Source organism: Camellia sinensis, chromosome 4 (genome assembly GCF_055761805.1).
Source record: "Camellia sinensis isolate YWXY chromosome 4, ASM5576180v1, whole genome shotgun sequence".
In the NCBI taxonomy this organism is placed as follows: domain Eukaryota; kingdom Viridiplantae; phylum Streptophyta; class Magnoliopsida; order Ericales; family Theaceae; genus Camellia; species Camellia sinensis.
This window is the reverse complement of record NC_138964.1, coordinates 40227025-40247353: the sequence shown is the minus strand read 5'-3', so window position 1 is coordinate 40247353 and position 20329 is coordinate 40227025. Positions and strand designations below refer to the sequence as shown.

General features: G+C 32.6%; 1 protein-coding gene across 1 annotated transcript; it reads left to right on the top strand.

The window, feature by feature from the left end:
* The first annotated feature begins 9636 nt into the window (after positions 1-9636).
* LOC145823305 (uncharacterized) lies at positions 9637-19283 on the top strand. Its single transcript, XM_082922877.1, has 3 exons — positions 9637-11212; positions 11638-12049; positions 19127-19283. The coding sequence occupies exons 1-3, from the start codon at positions 9642-9644 to the stop codon at positions 19157-19159; spliced, it is 2016 nt and encodes a 671-aa protein (XP_082779003.1). The 5' UTR covers positions 9637-9641; the 3' UTR covers positions 19160-19283.
* Positions 19284-20329: the final 1046 nt, after the last annotated feature.

Sequence of the window (20329 nt, the reverse complement as noted above, 5' to 3'; positions counted from 1 at the left end):
TGGTACGTCTTCATTTCCACCAAATTGATTCTTCGAATTTTGATCTTTACGATTCTCAATTCTGTTCTATGTAGTTTTGATGATGATGATGATGATGATGATGATGATGAGTTGTGTGTATGTGTGTCTGTGTGTTTGATCTATTTAAAGAAAATCCCCTTCACTTTTTCTTGTTTAATTATTTGGATCATTTTTTCTTTTTTTCTTTTTTGTAGTTGTTGTTGCTGTGTGTATTTCTTAGATCTAATATGCTCAATTTTTTGTTTTTTGTTTTTGTTGTTGTTGTTGTTGATGATGATGAAACAGCTTGCAACAGATAAGGAGAAAGAGACAGCTTGCAATAGATATGAAGAAAGAGAAAGAGAGATAGATCCAGTAGTTCTTAGCAACAAGACAGTAACAAAGATCACAAATAAAGATGGAGTCCTTCTTTTCCTCTGGAAATTAATAGAAAATAGTAAGCAAGTGTTCATGATCATCACAATCTTCAAGCCCATGAGTCAATGAAGTACAACCAACATGAAGATCCAGACTACATGGTTGTAATAGATAGATTTTTTTTCTTTTTCAACAGATAGATTTCAATAGAGATTTTTTCAACAATTAGAGAGAAAAGATATGTGGAGAGAGAAACAGATAGAGAGAGAAAAGAGAAGTGCATAGAGAAACAAATATAGAGAGAAATGTTTGAAAATTGTGTGAATTTGAATAGATAGAAAAAATAGGTTATAAAAATTCAACAAATAAAAAAATTGAATAGATAGTCACAAAATTTGAACAGATAATTTAAAATTTTGAACAGATAAAAAATAATTTGAACTGTTAGTCAAAAAATGTCAATTGATAAAAATAAAAAAAAAATCAACAGATAAATTGAGGGATAAAATTAGAAACAAAATGTCCTTCAAAACAAACAAAAGGACTTTTCACCAAATAATTTCAAAAAGGGTGAACCTCTCATCAATAAAAAATATTTACTGAATTTAATAACTTTTCAATAATTTTCTCTAAAAAATTTAATAAAATACATGAGACAAAAATAGTAAAACATTCAAGTTGAGAAAATGACAACTTAATAAATTTTGGGCAAAAATTAATTGGTCAAAACTAAATAAAGCAGTTGCCAAAATTTGACAAATCATTTGGTACGCTGTTAGGTAGGTCTTTTGACTCTTTTTAGGGAGGTTCGCGGTCGGTTTTGGATGGTTTGCAGATTTGTTTGGACTTGTTCACATGTATGCGGTTTGGAGAAAATTCAATCTGCAACCGTCCGCAGTGCGGGTTGCGGTTTGTGCAAATAGGGTTCGCGGATATGCGGGAGGTTTGCGGATTAGACTTTTTTCAATTTCCAACTTCAATTTCAATTTCCAGATTCAATATAATATAAGATTGATTTCGATTTCAAAAGTAATTAATAGATTTAATTTCCCCTCCATGAAGAAGTAGATCTACAATGTTCATAGAACAAACAAAAACATTCAAAAACAATGTTCTCTACAACATTTCTTTTTGTATCATGAAATTAGGGTTTGGTGTGTTGGCCAAAAATATCTAGGATAGGATGAATAAAATCAATGGTCCATGTTTTTTTATTTAAAAAAAAAAAAATCCATGTACGGGTGGGTTCTTGCGGGTGTGGGTAACCCGCCCGTAACCTGCAATTATGCCATATTTTAAACTGCATCTGCTCGCATTGTGCCTGCGAAACTGTCTATTTATATACGGATCGATTTGAGTTGAACGGATTGGACAATTCGGATAACGCTATACCTAGTCTTATTCTTTTGTGTTGGGTAGGTGTTTTGTGTTCTAATGACAAATTTTAGGGCAAATTACAAACACCCCCTTCGAGGTTTGGTAAAAATACAAATTCCCCCATGAGGTTTGAAAAATTACAAATTACCCCCTGATGGTCAAATTTTCATAACAAATTAAGAAAAATTAGGGGGGAATCTGTATGAAAATAAAAACCTTAGGGGACAATTTGTTATGAAAATATAAACTTCAGGGGGCGGGATGTAATTTCTCAAACCTCAGGGGAGAATCTGTATTTTCACCAAACCTCGAGCGGGTGTTTGTAATTTGCCCCAAATTTTAACTTTGATTTGTGATTTGACAGATCACTAAATGTAAGGTTGGTTTCAAAATGACAAAACCAACATTTGGTGCACTGATGTTCAAAATATCATAATTTAACGATTAAATTATATTTTGCCCCTTTTAGGTTTGTTATTTTTTTATTTTAATTTTTAAAATTTATTTTTTTCTATTTTAACCTTTTATGTTTTCAATTTTTTTTTTCAATTTACTCTTAAAACTAATTTATATTATAAATTAAATAGAAAATGACACATTAACAGTTATGTGACATAAAAATATTTTATTATATATAACTCACATTTGTGACATGAGTTTAAATTTTAATATAATAATATATATTTTTATGTTATGTGATAGTTATTATGGTATTTTCTATCTAATTTTAAGCGGAAATTAGCTTTAGAAGAAATTAAGAACTTAAAACATAAATGGTCAAAGTGAGAAAAAATAAATTTTAAAAGCCAAAGTAAAAAAGTGGTCAACCATAATGGGGCAAAGTATAATTCATCCTAATTCTTCAGTGTTATTTCAATAATATAAATTTGAGAAAATTGTTGGAGATGAATTTAAAAGAGTCATTTGTTTGGTTTTGCATTGGATTTTGACATATACTTTTATTTTAACAATGATTGAGATTTCTTTTTTTTTTTTTGGGACCCCCACAATCCCTTTTAGATATCAATAGTTGAGATCCAAAAGGAGTTGTGAGGATCCCAAAAAACGAGTGCGAAGCATTTTTCCTTTCATTTTTTAGGATAAATATGCCCTTCACAATAATATTATAAATTTTTGTAACTTAAATAATAAAATAGCATGTTATCACAAATTAGATAACACTACAAATACTTGTAATTTTTATTGTAAAAAGTTATAATTTTTTAAAATAGGTATATTACATTAATCTCCCTTAAGATTTGAAGAAAATACAGTTAGATTTACAATTTTGGCATAATTACGTTGAGTTTTCTTGAGATTTTAATTCATATAATACTTAACTCTGTTTTCATCAATAATTTATTAGTAATATGGATAAAATAAAATAAAATTTTCATATTTTTTACACGAAAATATATACTTTACTTTGTTTTTTTTTTTTTTTGTGATTTCACATTATTTGCATTATTTTTGGTCTATTTAATTTTACTAAAAAGAAAGTCAATATAATTATGTTAAAATTATAAAATTTATAGTATTTTTTTTAAATATCAAAAGAGATCAATATAATTTATTCTTTTTAAAATGTACATTTTTATAAGAATGCATATTGTAAATTTCCTTTTTTTTTTTTTTTTTTGCTACTCATTAAATGTTAGTAACTGTAAGCCACTTACGTACTTGTATTAATCCGTTTAGCAAAAAATGATGAAAATTTCATTTTAAAGAGGGTATGAGATATTAGATTTAAGATAAAATCTTATTTGGTAATAAGAACACGTTAAAAAAGTTGTCAACGCCGAAAAAAGTCACTGAAAAATTTTATGGGCTCTAGAAAAGTTGCTGGAAAATGGCCGGAAAAATCGTCGGCAACGGTGGGAGTGGTAGCGATAAGGCTAAAAATTATGTGATATTCAACAGATATGGTGTTGAATGAGTGACATGTGTTACATTTCAACAGATAGGTTGTTTGGTAAATTTTAACAGATAGAAAAATAAGTTTGGTGAATTTTAACAGATAGACAATTGGGTGAATTTTAACAGATAGAGTGATTTCAAGAAATAGACAAATAAATTGATTTTAACAAATAATTATTTTTTTGGATAAATTATATCATTTTAACCCAAAAAAATAAAACTTAAATCTTATAGCTCAAAAAATTTAAAAATAAACTTAAGACCTAAGTGTCCTTCATTTAAGCCAACAAGGCACGTGGGATTTGTGATAGGCACACCAAATAATGAGTTCCATACTTATTTAATCCAAATAGATGAAAGTTGACCACTTTTGAATTTTATTTTATTGTAAACAGTTTGTTCAAGGAAGTCACATGGGTGGCCTTCTAAACGAACTAGATATTAAATGCTGGGTAGGGAACTCACACAAGTGAAGATTCCGTAATCTTTTACAACTATTATGAAATTAATATCTCAGATATAAATATACTTTAATATTGATACAATAGATATTAGACTTATTTTAAGAATAAATATATAATTTCTTAATTAAAGTTTTAAAATGTTAATAAATATACCAAAATAATATATACATATTTCCTATTTTGTTTTAAAAATATTTCTAAAAATATTTACCGATTAAAAATTAAATTGCGTTTGAAAATATCTATGAGCTCCAAAATATTAATCTGAATTTCTTATTTTCTAAAAATTTTAAAATATTAAGAAGTACAAATATCATAGAAATATAGGTCCATCTAACCATATATATGATTTATGAAATTTAAAAATCTTAATATAACCTAGATCTAAGTCAAAATATATCTATTTTTATTTTTAAAAACAAACAATATACATGGCGTCTAAAGAATTATAAACTTTTTAGTGGTTAGAATAATTATGATGCATTTATTAATCAAAAAAGAAATTTCGCATGGCACGTATAAAAAGAAATTAAAAAAAATGTGTAGCGCATATTTTTATGTTACGTTTAAAAATACATGTGTCATGCTTAAAAATATATATTGTTTAATTTTTTTTTAATAATATCTAACCCTTCTATTTGTTTTAATTTTTAAAAATATGTGAAAAGTATATTTAGATTATAATTTATTTATTTATTTATTTTTGTTTTGGCATTTTGTGTTTCTTATTGATAGTCTTTAGGGCTATATTATTAGCAAGACCAATAAATAAATAGGTGAGGTGATTCACGAGTTAGACATAAATCAAGACAATTATTTCACAGTAATATTAAAAATATTAATTAATTTATCAATTAACACACCAACTAAATATAATATTAAATGAAACTATGTTAATAAGTTGAATCCACATCTAGTGTTATCTTTTCAAAATTAGTGTTTTGGATGAAAATAAAAAAATTATGACATGTTCTCTTTTTAATCATTATTAATTGTCAATGAAAGACGTTGCACGTTACTTTTAGATAGGAAAGGAAAAAGCCCGTTGCTTTAATTGATTTTAGAAAAAAGATTATGATTTATAATTTAAGTCTCACAATGAGTTGATAGATTATGTGTCAATTTTTATAGGTTACAAACTCAATCATATAATCTTATTATGCCTTTGTTGTAATGATCCAATTTATTTTTTTTCTTTCAATAAATAGTCAGTGCATTATTTAATCAAGTAAATTTTTGAATTTGACTGCTGTGTAAATTCTGTATGAAAAAAATTCGATTTTATATTTTTTAAAAATAGTTCCCGATCTCAGAAAATTATGATATTTTTATATGTTGTTCCCATATGAATCTAGCATGTTAGATACAAATTTCAAAATTAAATGATGATATTTATTTTAAGAAAATTTGTGGATTAATTAGTGTTCAGTTTAGTAGAATTTCGTTATTAAATTTTGAATGTTTAGACATGACTTGAGATAAATTTGTTGGATCTGTTTTTGTATATAATTGGACCATGTTTGACTTATAGGTAAGAATTTAATTCAAAACACATGACTAGATTCAATTTAATTTGAGTTTATTTATGACTTGTGTTTAACTGTTTAGTCCTTTTTAATTATGTGATTCGTAGTGTTCACCTTGAGAGTTGTTATTATTTATTATATAAGATTATAATATATATTTGAGAGCTGAATTTATGGTGTGTACCATGTGGTGAAAAATCATATATTTTTGTAGTGAATAAAAATGGATGTATATTTCGTAATCTATATTTTGTAATGTATAAAAATGTTATATTTTTGTGATGAAAAAAATTATATCATTTTATAATTTATGTTATAAAATTTTAAGATATTATTATAAAATTAATTGTATCGATTGATGGATGACAGCCCACGATGGGCTGCCCCAACCCTCTTTCTCTTTTTCCTTGTACTTCTTTGTTCTTTGTTTTTCTTTCATGAGCATAGAGCTGTCTCTGTCTCCTGTACGTCTCTCTCTCTCTAACCTCAATCTTTAAGCTTCAAGGGAGAGTCATTAGTGTAAGATTTTATAAAAATTTTCTAAATAAAAGTTGGTGATCTCGTCGTGTACTCTTTGTAGCATTAGTCTCGGATTGAAAATCGGGCAAGATTTGTCTCTCAAATCTACTCTTCTTCATTATTTGAGGTAGTGATTTTCTTCATATTATTGCTTTAAATCTATGTTAGGAATAATTTGATAAAATATATTATTATAGAAGGTATTGTGTATATATTATTCTCAAATTTTGTTTGAATAATTTTTGGAAAAAAATCATGTTGAAATGTTAGTAATATAGGTGTCTTGAACTTGATTTGAGAAAATCATCTTGTGTTGATAAATTTTTTCAAGAGTCTGAGATTAAATTTTAATAGTTGTATGCTTGGTATCTATATCATGTTATGATTATATAATTTATTTTGAGAAAAAAAATAATATTGAAATATTATCTCATCTTTGATTTTGGAACTTATTTTTGAGAAAAATAAATAGATGTTGATGAATATTGTGTAAGTTGTTAACTTGAAATTATAGAGTTGTTTTGGGATTAAAAACCCTAAAAGTGTTGTATTTATGATATTCTATTAATGGTGATATATTGATGATTAAATTTTGTTCATTTTTGTGAAGGTGAAAAATATGAAATGTGGACTTTTGAACTCACAACCTTAAAAATGTAACCATTAAGTATATTTCATAATTTTTTATGTAAATATCATGTTGATTAGTTAATTTTAGAAAAAGTTGTGAAATTGTTATTGGCAAATAATTTGGGTGGAAAAAAAAAATTTAACCTTTTAAGGAGCTTGGCAAGAAATATGGTTATGTTGAAATATGGTTATGTTTGAGAGATAAGACATGTAAAGTTATGTTTGGTATTATTAATTTAGAAATTTTGAATATAATGAACTTACTAATTTGATGGATTAAATTAGTTTGGTTCATATTTGATATCTTTTATAATTAAAAGTGTATTATTGAGATTATACCATAACTTTTAATATAGTATGATTGAAATGATAATATTCAATAAGTATGAGATTTAGTGAAAATCATATTGGTTATCTTGGTTGAGGTGGAACAAAGTTGATTGAGAATTTTGTGTGAGTCAAAACAATTGGGAAATTGATTATTAGTTTAACTAGTTTGAGTATTCTAATATGTTATTTTTGTACCTCAAAGTCATATATGAGATACTTGATTTGTAAATTGAGGGTTTGGTTAAATTGGGAGTTGATTACCTATAATTTTGCTATTAAATGTGTTTTTTGTATATAAAATGCATGTGGATATTTGAAAGTGAGAAAGCTCCAATTTGTGAAAGATCCTAAATGTTAATGTTTTGGGAGTTGTTGGATTATTTGGAAAAGATTATGTTTGGTTTTAAAATTGTTGAGTTTAATGGAAAACTATGTAAGTTTTGAAAGTTTGGCTTTAAAAAGTGGAATATGGATTGTTTCCAAGTGTTCAGAATCATGGAGGATTCCAAGTCATGGTTGTATGTTGGATTGTATATCCATGTTGTTATCTTTTAATTAATGCATTAGAGATAACTATTTTGGCTATCGGTGGATAATAGTATTGATTGTTGTAGAAATTGCATGTGGATTGGATAAACAGAAACTAATTTCTCATACACATTGCATGGAACATTGTTGTGTACTTAATCATTGGAAATGAATTGTTTTGAGAAAAGTGGGTGAATATTTTGGTAAATCTGGGTAAAAGATGTGGTTACTTCAAATTAAGTTGGCCTGTGTGTTCATGGTGAAAGTCCTAAAAACCGCGCGTATACATGGGTGCCGATCCGGCAGACGAAATTTCTGTGAAATGACAATAGTAGCGCTTGTATAACTTGTGTTTACATGGGTGCCGATTTACGATTTCTTGCAGACGAAATTTCCGTGAAACGTTATGCTTGATAGAGATTCCCAATGTGTGTATTTACCGCCTGTTTTTTGCTTTGAAGAAAAGACATGCATATAACTCGTGTTATAAACTTTGGCATCGCATTCGTTTTGAAAAGAATATCTTGTTGACATTGAAGTATGTTAATTTATTTAAGTTAACAAGTATGGTTAATTAATTAAATTTGAATTTAAGGAATTAGGTAATAAAATCATAAAGTTATGGCATGGTATGACTTTATATATATATATCTGTTTGGTATCACTGTATCGCTAGACCCGCATGTTTTTTAATGTTATAATATGAGATTACTTGGTGAACTAGTAGTTTGCTCACCTCCTATTTGTACATGTGTACAAGGAATGCTTTTTGGATTTGAAGATCAAATAGCTAGTTTTACCATTTCATAGTTATAATATAGTAATGAATTATAATACTCCATTTGTTTATTTGGCTTAGTGTCGTTCTTTGTAAGGAGCAGTACTCTCTTATTTATTGTAAGCTTTGGGGTGTTCCATATGTAATAATTATGTAATATTAATTAAAATACACGGAGAGTGGGTATATGGTTTCATCCATGGTATTTTCTTATGTAGATTTGTGAAAAGAAAATGAATTTGAAAATTTTTTTTATAATTAATTGAATGAGAATGAAGTTTCTTTTAAAAAAAATAAAAATAAAAAATCTCACGCTTTGGTTAGTTAATTTCCGCCTAATTAATCTTTAAAAATCAAGGCGTTACATTTGTGAGTAAATTGAGAGACTTAAATTTTGAGTTTATGACGTTTCTCTTCACTTTAATGGGAAATTCTATGAAAACACACTTCAAAAAAGGAGTGTATCATATGCCTAGTTACGACTTTTGTGATGCTTGGTTATGATCGATTGTAATATTGGTTTTGACTTGGTTGCTACCTATTAGGGAATTGGTTAGGACTTTGTTATGATTTATTATGGCTGTTATTTTTTTTATCTGCAAAAGTTAGTGATTATTGTGTTTTTTCTTATTTATTTATTTACTTTTATTTTGGTTATGATTAAAAAAGTCTTTAGTTATGACGCAAGTGGCATTTGCTTATGACTCATTTTGATGTTGACTATGATTTATTGTGGTGTTAATTATAATTCATTAGGGTATTTAGTTATGACCCATTTTGATTTCTTTAGTTTTGATTGAAAGTGGTTTCATTAAGACACTTTGTAGTACTATTGACATCATAAATTATTATAACTTGCATATGGTGCACAATAATAATAATAAAAAAAAGAGTTGTATTGTAGAAATTTTTGAATATTCATTCTCAATTATAATGCGTTATCATGATGTAAAATGATATACAAGTTCACTTTTTAAATCCAATGATGTATAAGTGAGATGATTGGTTGATAATAGGGAAAATATAAGAAAAAATGTTAATTTAGATATTCAAATTAAGTGCCACATCATTAAATTTGAAAAGTAAGTCTAATTTTTTAGGTTGGATAATAATGTTCAATTCATTTTTATCTGTCCATGTTTACTTATAGTAACTTAATTTTCTCTTCATGTGGATAACGAAGAGAAGGGTGTGATGAATCTGATTCCAGCATCGTGGAAGATACTATGGGATGTGTGGCATGTTCGGATGTTGGTTTTACTTAGTCTCACTTTACAAATCATTCTTTTCATCTTTGGCAAACGCAGAAAGAATATATCATCACAATGGATTAAAGTGATTGTCTGGTTGGCCTACATAATGGCCGATTGGGTGGCAACTGTTGCCCTTGGCAAGCTCTCAAATAATATTCCTAATCCCAGTAATGCATTACAGGCATTATGGGCACCCTTGCTTTTATTGCATCTTGGTGGCCCTAATACCATAACTGCTTATTCTTTGGAAGATAATCAATTATGGATAAGACATCTTTTGGGCATGGGTGTTCAAGCTACTGTGGCAATTTATGTCATTGTTATGTCTTGGAGGCATTTCTGGTTTTCATTTATGTTAATTCCGGCATTCGTGGCTGGAATTATTAAGTATGGGGAGAGAACGTGGGCTCTTAAGTTAGCATGCCATGATAAATCAGGAAACATTGTACCATTTGATTATCTAGTGACTGCCTTTATCAAAAAAGAGGAGAGATATAAAAATGTTTTAATTATGGCCCACGTGATGGTGAAGAAATTAAAAGGTTATATAGAGAATTATGACATTGGTAGATTTAGTTTCGTTGTACCGTACTTCCAATGTGCAGAAACAAATTCTCTGCTTGAAATGAATCGGGATGATGCTACATATATTCGGGATGTATTGGAGGTCGAAATGGGGCTCATGTATGATTTATTATACACAAAAGCACCCATAACATTTACCAAGAGAGGGTGCATTTTTCGCTCTATTAGCTTCATGTGTACGGTGTCTGTGTTGGTAGGACTCTTCCGGCTTATCGCCATGGAAGCGAAGTGGCAAGAGCAGCACTACTCCATGGTTGATACTGTCATCACAGGAGTATTATTGGTCGGAGCCCTAGCTTTGGAGATTTATGCAGTCATTTTGTTATTATTCTCTGATTGGCTGATGCTTTGGCTAATTAAGTGCGGCAGAGGAAAATGGGCAATCCGATTGTTGCAGACATTTCCTTGGTTTTTTGAAAAGAAGTGGTCTAAAAAGATGTGGCAAATCGATCTATTCGAAGAGGAAGACAAGGGTTCAAAATGGAGTAGAATGCTTGGGAGGTTGGGGATTCAAGACGAGTTCAATAGGTACATGCATAGTATCCCTTGGACGCTATATCCCATGATTGTAAAATTTATTGAGAGTGCTGCAGACAACTCAATTGACCTTGGGAGTCTTGAGGGGTTCTTTGGCTCTGCAGGTTTTCATGACCAAATTTTTATTATGCACATGATAACAGATATTTGCTACCGTGATGATGATACATACTCTTCCCAAAATAGTGCTAACTCATCTGGACGTCATGATGATACATACACTTCCCAAAATAGTGCTAACTCATCTGGATGTCATGATGACAAGGAAACATGCAAAACTCTATCAAATTACATGATGTATCTACTCCTCACCTGCCGTTCCTTGTTGCCTGCTGTTGTATCGGATAGCGAGTTGACGGATTTCATAGTCAAAGTCTGTACAGAGTTCAGGTATATTACAGTTTTTGTTTCAGGTATATTACGGATGTTATCACTACAAGAAATTATGATTTGAGACACAAAAAAAAATTAGGAAAAATATTACTTTTTAGGGATAAAATATTTTTATCACGAAAAATGTTAATATTTTATTTTTAGCAATGAAATTAGACATTTAGTGATAAATTGCTAGCCTTTTAAAACCAAAAGTTTTGTTCCAAAAAATAAATCTTTGAGAACGAATTATTTTGTCCCTAAAAGTGCATTTATTACTGATATTTTAAAAAATTTATTCCTACAAGCTCTTTTTTTTTTTTTTTTTTTTGGGATGACTTTTTACATCCACAACAATTGAAATTAGTCCCTAAATATTTTTTATAGCAAAATTTATACTTTTAGAGATAAAAAAATTTAATTTCTAAAACTCTTATATGTAGAAGAAGGCAAGAACGTCAAGGACGCAAATTGTTTCGCTCGGAAATGATAAAATTTTGCATTGACTCGAAATTATTTCTTCGTTATAAAAAAGATGAAGAAGAAGGAAGACGCAAATTGGATTTCAAAGATGCGATGGATTTTTACTTTAAAGATGTAATTATTGAACTTGACGATGGTAATAAGGAGGTGAAATGGGAAAAATTGAAAATCGGTTGGTTGGCGATGTTATGCTACGCTGCAATTAGTTGTCCAAAAAATTACCATCTTCAACAGCTTAAAGAAGGAGGCGACCTCCTCAATTTGGTTTGGTTCCTTATACCGCAGTCTCGTGTATTTTATGACGTCAACACCTTCACTCTAAACGGCTTCTTCAATGTATTTTCATTCAAAGCCGGAAGGCGGGAGGGCGAGGTTAGTATACAACGAAAACTAAAAAAGAGTTTATTTGCATTGGTAATATTTTATTTTGTATATTTTGGTTGTTTTAAAAAATTAAAATGTTCAATACAATAGTAATATTATGTTATTGATATCACAATCCAATAATATGATGTCATTTACCTTCTATTGTATATATGGCAATATAGTTATATTTTGAGTAGCAATAATCTTTCGTAACTCGAAATTTCTCTGGCTTGACTGCCCAAAACGACGTCATTTTTGGGCAATTTTTTCCCCCCCTCCTTATATGTCTAAAACAGAGAGAGAAGAGAGAAGAGAGGGGAAGAGGGAATAGAGAGAGAGGGTCGATCGCCGCCTCCGATCTCCTATTCTTCTCCACCGCCCGTCAATTGCTGCCTCTGATCTCCGATTCTTCTTCGCCTTCGATCTGTGTATGATGATGATGTTGGGAGAAAACAAAACAAAAAACCAATTCGAAATATCCGAATCCGGCGCAAAAATAACAGAAGTAGTTTATTCTCCCTCTTTGTGTGAACCTATTAGCAATCAATTTAATAGAGCACAATATATTCTGAAAATAATTTGAAAGTGATGATCCAACAATCACATAACAAGGCGACAGCAAAATTTTAACGTGGAAAACCTTCCCGATGTGGAAAGGAAAAACCACGGGACCGTAGTCCACCAAATATCTCCACTATCAACAAATAATGAGTATACAAGAGTTCTCTCTTGACAGAACTAGAGGCAAACAATCAAGAACAACTTACAAATAAACTTCCTTGGCAACCAAAGATCAAAATACAAAGTTTAGGAAAAATCTCACCAAAAATGGTACTGTTCACAGGCCAAAAACCAGCAGTAGAATACTCCAAATCTGATCTCCACCATCCAGAATTTAGAGTCTTGAGTTGTGAACTCGCCTACCAAATTTCAGCTCAATCGGACCACAGATGCTTGTTGATCGGATAGCTTGATCACTGCTGGACAGAATTTATGTTCTCCTCTCTGTTTTGGTGGCTGCTGCTACGTCTCTTTCTATGTTACAAAGAAAGGGTTTGTCATCCTAAACTCATGGGCTAGATCTTTTCGAAAACATAATCTCTCCATGTGGGCTTTGGAACTCACATGGGTTTTACTAAATGTTTTGGGCCTTCCTCCACATAGGAGGGAAACCCAACCCAACAAATCTCCCCGTTTCCAACTAGGTGAAGGGATTCTCTATCCCGACAATCGAGCAACACGTCTCAAGCTTCTCCCTTACCAGAGCTTTTGTCAACATATCAGCACCATTATCATCAGTATGAATTTTTTCAAGTTCCAACAACTTATGATTACGAATTTCTCTTATCCAATGGTACCTCACGTCGATGTGCTTCGACCTCGAATGGAATGTAGAGTTCTTAGCCAAGTGAATAGCACTTTGGTTATCACAAAACAACACATATTATTGTTGTTTGAAACCAAGCTCCGTCAAGAACTTTTTCATCCATAACAACTCTTTACAAGCTTCTGTTGCCGCAATAAACTCTGCCTCTGTTGTAGAGAGTGCGACACATTTTTGCAACCTCGCCTGCCAAGAAACAGCTCCACCTAAGAAAGTGATCAAATAACCCGAAGTAGACTTACGGGTATCCACATCTCCTGCCATATCTGCATCAGTGTAGCCAACTAAAATTGGTTGTCCATTTCCAAAACTGAGTGTCAACCTGGAAGTGCCTCTAAGATATCTCATTATCCACTTTACTGCATTCCAATGCTCTCTTCCTGGATTTGAAAGAAATTGGCTAATTACACCAACTGAATGAGCTATATCTGGCATTGTGCAGACCATTGCATACATTAAGCTTCCCACAGCTGAGGCATATGGAACTCTTTCCATATCTTCCTTCTCTTTATTTGTAGAAGGGCTTTGATTAGTGCTTAACTTAAAATGAGTAGCAAGAGGTGAGCTAACAACTTTAGCATTGTTCATATTGAATCTTTCAAGCACTTTTTTTAATGTACTGCTCTTGTGACATGTACAACTTCTTCTCTTTTCTGTCTCCATAGATTCGAATACCAAGAATTTGCTTTGTTGGCCCCAAGTCTTTCATGGCAAAGGACTTGCTTAGTTGCTTCTTCAATTTGTCAATTCTTGAAGGATTCCTGCCAACAATCAACATGTCATCAACATAGAGCAGTAAAATAATAAAATCATCATCAGAGAATTTCTGCACAAATACACAATGGTCAGAAGTAGTTTTCATGTAGCCTTGCTCCTCCATAACTGATTCAAACTTCTTATACCACTGCCTGGGTGCCTGCTTCAAACCATAAAGACTTTTCTTTAGCTGACACACATAATCCTCTTTTCCTTTCACCTTGAAACCCTTTGGTTGTTCCATATAAATCTCTTCCTCTAAGTCACCATGAAGGAAGGCAGTTTTCACATCCATTTGCTCAATCTCTAAGTCTAGACTAGCGGCTAAGCCAAGAACCACACGAATAGAAGACATTTTTTCAACTGGTGAGAAGATCTCATCAAAATCAATGCCTTTTCTCTGACTGAACCCTTTAACAACTAGTCTAGCTTTGTATCGTGGTTGTGAAGTGAGTTCATCATGTTTCACCCTGTACACCCACTTGTTCTTTAAAGCTCTTTTTCCCTCAGGCAACTTTACCAACTCAAAAGTGTGATTGTCATGCAATGATTCCATCTCATCTTGCATCGCATCAGCCCATTCCAGCTTATGATCATCTTCCATGGCTTCTGCATAACCCTCGGGCTCTCCCCCATCAGTCATTAACACATAGTCATCTGCAGAATACCAAGTGGAAAGATGTCGGTCTCTAGTTGACCTCCTGGTTGGAACATCTGGTGGTATCTCTGGTGTTGCCAACTGCTCAAGAGTCTCATCACCTGTCTCAGCCTGTAAGGGATCATCTGCATCACCTAAACCTTATTGGTCATCCTGAACATAATGTTCAACCTGTGCAGGCAAATCTGTCAGAGGACTCGGATCCAAGTCAACTAGACCATCACTATGCCAGGTCATTGTGTTCTCTGTTTTTTCAATATCTTGTATAGTTTGATATTCAATAAACACAACATCTCGGCTTCTCACTAGTTTTTTGTCAACTGGATCATATAATCTGTAGCCAAACTCATCTAGGCCATAGCCTAGAAAAATGCACTGTCGGGTCTTCATATCGAGCTTAGACTTCTCATCTTTGGGAATATGAACAAATGCTTTACATCCAAAGACACGCAGGTGATCATAGGAAACATCCTTGCCAGTCCAAACTCTGTCTAGTACATCGAGCTGAAGAGGAACACATGGTGTGAGATTAAGAACATGTACAACTGTGCTCAAAGCCTCACCCCAAAAGGATCTTGGCAACCGTGCCTGTGAAAGTAAGCATCTAACTCTTTCAACCAGTGTCCTGTTCATTCTTTCAGCTAAACCATTCAACTGAGGAGTCTTCGAGGGTGCCTTTTGATGTCGAATACCCTGTTGTCTGCAATAATCATCAAAAGGACCGCAATACTCTCCCCCATTATCTGTTCTGATGCACCTGAGCTTCTTCCCAGTCTATCTCTCAACTAAGGCTTGGAACTGTTTAAAAGTCTCTAACACTTGATCTTTGCTTTTTAAAGTGTAGACCCACAACTTCCTTGAATAATCATCTATGAAGGTTACAAAGTAACGGGAGCCACCAAGTGTTCTTGTCTTCATAGGACCACAAACATCTAAATATACCAAATCAAGTACATTTGGCATTATTGAAGGAGGTGAACTCTTGAAGGAAACTCTATTCTGCTTTCCTGCCAAACAGTGAGTACACCTTTTCAAAAGTGCATTCTTCATTCCAGACAGAAGATTCTTTTTAGCCAATGTTGCCAAGCCTTTCTCACTCATGTGAGCAAGCCTTTTATGCCATAATTCCACTGTAGACTCATTATCCACTGCATTAATAACTTCTTTGGGGAGCCTTGCCTACATTACGTACAAAGTAGAATGCTTCTTGCCTCGAGCCACAACCATAGCACCCATAGTGAGCTTCCACTGACCATTACTGAAAGGGTTGCAATACCCTTCATCATCAAGTTTACCTACAGAAATCAAATTCATGCGAATATCAGGAATATGTTTTACATCTCTAAGAACCAACCTCGTGCCATTATTCGTCTCCAAGTGCACGTCTCCAACACCAATAATTTTGGCCAAGCCATCATTACCCATCTTTACCGAACCAAAGTCACCAGGTATGTAGGATGTGAAGAAATCTTTTCGAGATATAGCATGAATAGAGACACCACTATCAATCACCCAGTTGGTCTCATGGTATGCTATGTTAATAACATCTTCATCATAAACAATGAGAAAGTCTGCGGAAATAGCGGTGGCAACTTGATCATTATCCTTTCCATCATGCTCAATCCCTTTCTCCTCGTTCTCTTTCTTCAATTTTCTGCACTGTTTCTTGATGTGCCCTTTCATGCCACAATGATAACACTCAACATTAGCAAACTTGTTGGACTTACTTCTACCTCTATCTCTGTTCTTCGGACCTCTGCTCTTGCTTCTTCCCCTCCTTTCTGTAACCAAAACCTCTGACTGTGAAGAAGATCCCTATGATTTCCTCCTCATCTCTTCATTTAAAATATTGCTCTTAGCCAGATCCATATTGATTACACTATCTGGGGCCGAGTTAGATAATGACATTCTAAATGTCTCCCAAGAGTCCGGCAATGTAGCAAGCAAGCACAACCCTTATACCTCATCGTCAAACTTGATACCCATTCCAGCCAACTGATTAATTACTCTTTGAAAAGTGTTCAAGTGATCTATCAATGGGGTTCCATCTTGGTATCTCAAGGTCATCAATTGCTTTATTTGAAACATTTTATTGTTTCCAGTCTTCCGAGCAAATAATTGTTCAAGTTTGTTCCAAAGTGTATGTGCATGTGTCTCTCCACTAATATGATTCAAAACATTATCATCCACCCATTGCCTAATGTACCCACACACTTGTCGATGTAGTAATGTCCATTCTTCATCAGATTTATTTTCTGGTTTTTTAGTAGCAAACACCGGTAGATGAAATTGTTTCACATAAAGGAGGTCTTCCATTTTTCCTTTCCATGTGTGATAATTAGAACCATTCAGAGTAACCATTCTACTTAAATTTGCTTCCATTATTCAACACAAGACACACAACAATATGAACTTGGCTCTGATACCACTATGTTGGGAGAAAACAAAACAAAAAACCAATTCGAAATATCCGAATCCGGCACAAAAATAACAGAAGTAGTTTATTCTCCCTCTTTGTGTGAACCTATTAGGAATCAATTTAATAGAGCACCATATATTCTGAAAATAATCTGAAAGCAATGATCCAACAATCATATAACAAGGTGACAGCAAAATTTTAACGTGGAAAACCTTCCCGATGTGGAAAGGAAAAACCACGGGACCGTAGTCCACCAAATATCTCCACTATCAACAAATAATGGGTATACAAGAGTTCTCTCTTGATAGAACTAGAGGCAAACAATCAAGAACAGCTTACAAATAAGCTTCCTTGGCAACCAAAGATCAAAATACAAAGTTTAGGAAAAATCTCACCAAAAACGGTACTGTTCACGGGCCAAAAACCAGCAGTAGAGTACTCCAAATCTGATTTCCACCGTCTAGAATTTAGAGTCTTAAGTTGTGAACTTGCCTACCAAATTTCAGCTCAATCGAACCACAATGCTTGTTGATCGGATAGCTTGATCACTGCTGGACAAAATTTCTCTTCTCTTCTCTGTTTTGGTGGCTGCTGCTACGTCTCTTTTTGTGTTACAAAGAAAGGGTTTGTCATCCTAAACTCATGGGCTAGATCTTTTCAAAAACATAATCTCTCCATGTGGGCTTTGGAACTCACATGGGTTTTACTAAATGTTTTGGGCCTTCCTCCACATAGGAGGGAAACCCAACCCAACAGATGATGTGTTGAAATTTTTTTTTAGATTTACATTTTTTTTGGCAGATCTCTATGGTGGGTTTGCTTTTTAGTTGATCTTTATGTGTGATGATGATGATGTGTTTGGTTGATGATTCTCTCACTCTCTCTCTCTCTCTCTCTGTGCTCCTCTCCTCTTCTCTTCTTTCTTTTTCTTCTTCTGCCAGAAAGAATGAAACAAAAAAAAAAAAAATTCCACTCTCTCTCTCTCTCTGCTGCTCTCCTCTTCTTCTTCTTTGTTCTTCGGCCAATTATGGAAAGGAAGGGAAAATATATATATATATATATATATATATATATTTGCAAAACGACATCATTTTGGATTCGGGCCAATTTCGAGCTACGTAACGGAACTGTTTAAGTAGGTTCAACCTCTACATGTAAGTTGTGTGTGTGTGTGTGTGTGTGTGTGTGTGTGTTTTGTTTTGTGTGTGTGTGTGTGTGTTTGTGTACTTAGAAACGCTATAAAGCTTACAAAACCTCAGCAAACAAGAGAGCAAAGGGTTCACAGGGAGGATTGGCAACCCAATCTAAAGGAAGCGAGCCTTTTAGGTTCATGGAAGCAACCCAATAAGCTGCATGGTTTGATTCTCTAGGAGACCAGTAGAAAGTAATGTTGTTACGCACTCGGACATGGAGAATGTCATAGATGATGGCTTGACAGTCCCAAGGAGGATCCAACTCGGATATAGCTCGATAACAATCTTGTTATCACTCTCTACATGGACTTGAATGAGACTGAGGGTATCATCATGACTAGATATGGCAATTTGAAACCGACCTGACGGGGACCCGATCTCCCGACCCCGATTTGAGCGGGTTTTCCCCGAAAAATACTCTCGACGAGACGGGGATGGTATTCAAAAATTAATCCTCGATCAATTTCGAGCCAGGGACGGTGATAAGTGTCCAAGGCCCGGCCCCGGCCCCGACCCCGTTTGTTCCCGAAGTGATATATATATATATATATATGCTTTCTGATGTTCTCTCTCTCTTTCATTTCATATTTCTTTCATTATATATATATATATATATATGCTTTCTGATGTTCTCCCTCTTTTATATATGATATATTTTTTTTTCATTTTATAGCTGCAGGACGACTTTGCGAGATCTCAGCGATGAAGATGGTGAAGCATCCCAACATCGTCCTGATTAAGATCTACTCTGCCATGGAGACCAAGATCTACTTCTACTCTTCCATGGTTCCAAGACTTTTTTGAAACAGATTTGTGTGTGCGCGCGTGTGGATTCAGATCTGATTTTTTTTTTAACATATCTAAATTTTCTTTTTTTTTTTGGATTCAGATCTTCATTCTCTGATTTTTATTTTTTTTTTGGCCAGGGAATTTTCAGGGTCGGGGAACCTCGATCCCTGTTAGGGGAGGGGGTGGGGACGGTGATAGGTTCTCCGTCGGGGATTGGGGACGGGAACAGGGGAATTTGCACCATCGGGGATTGGGGACGGGGGGGTGTGATCCTTGGCCCAGCCCCGCCCCATCGTCATTCCTAATCGTGACATTGAATTTTTACTCTGTTTAGTGAACAATTTTCAAAACTAATTTTTGAGTTTTTTGTATTTGAGGTTACTTGTCTTTGGTGAATTTTTTAAACATTTTAAGCAAATTTTTTTTTTTCTTTCTTTTTAGATTCTCTTAATTTAGATACATTTAAAAAGTAAAATATTTGTGATTTTTTTATATAAAAAAATTGACTAAATATAAAAATTAAAAAATTCAATACATTTTTCACCAAAATATTTGTTTTTAGGTGCATCTAAAAAAATTACTAATATATATATATATATATATATAAAATTCACTAAGGACAACAAAATACAAAATATTTATAAAAATAAATAAATAAATAAATAAATAAAACTATGACAAATTCAGAACCAAACACTCTTATCTAATCCCGTGTTAGTAAGTTGTAGAGGTAGTAAATGGGCGGATTAAAACAGGTTAGGTAATAAAATAATTCAACCCAACTCGCCCATTTATTGATTGGGTTTATATGGATTGGGTTAAATTGAGTGCGAATTGGACAAATCAACTAGACAAACCCGTTTACTTTAATGAACTTATTTTGTAATATATTCAAATTTTAAAAATAATAAAAAATGGTGCCAAACAAAAAATGTCATAAATAGTCTTTAGAAAATTACATACACATGTATATATAGTCCTATATTTATAAATAAAAAAAATAAATAAATAAAAAATGAACCTAAACACATATATAACAATATATATATAACAATATATATATATATATATATTTTATGTTCCATAT

Bases quoted from the DNA above. Each gene is read 5' to 3' on its own strand.
- LOC145823305 (XM_082922877.1), top strand. From the start codon at position 9,642: ATGAATCTGATTCCAGCATCGTGGAAGATACTATGGGATGTGTGGCAT. The intron at 11,213-11,637 runs GTATATTACAGT...TCTTATATGTAG, and splicing joins AAAGTCTGTACAGAGTTCAG to AAGAAGGCAAGAACGTCAAG. The intron at 12,050-19,126 runs GTTAGTATACAA...TTCATTTTATAG, and splicing joins CCGGAAGGCGGGAGGGCGAG to CTGCAGGACGACTTTGCGAG.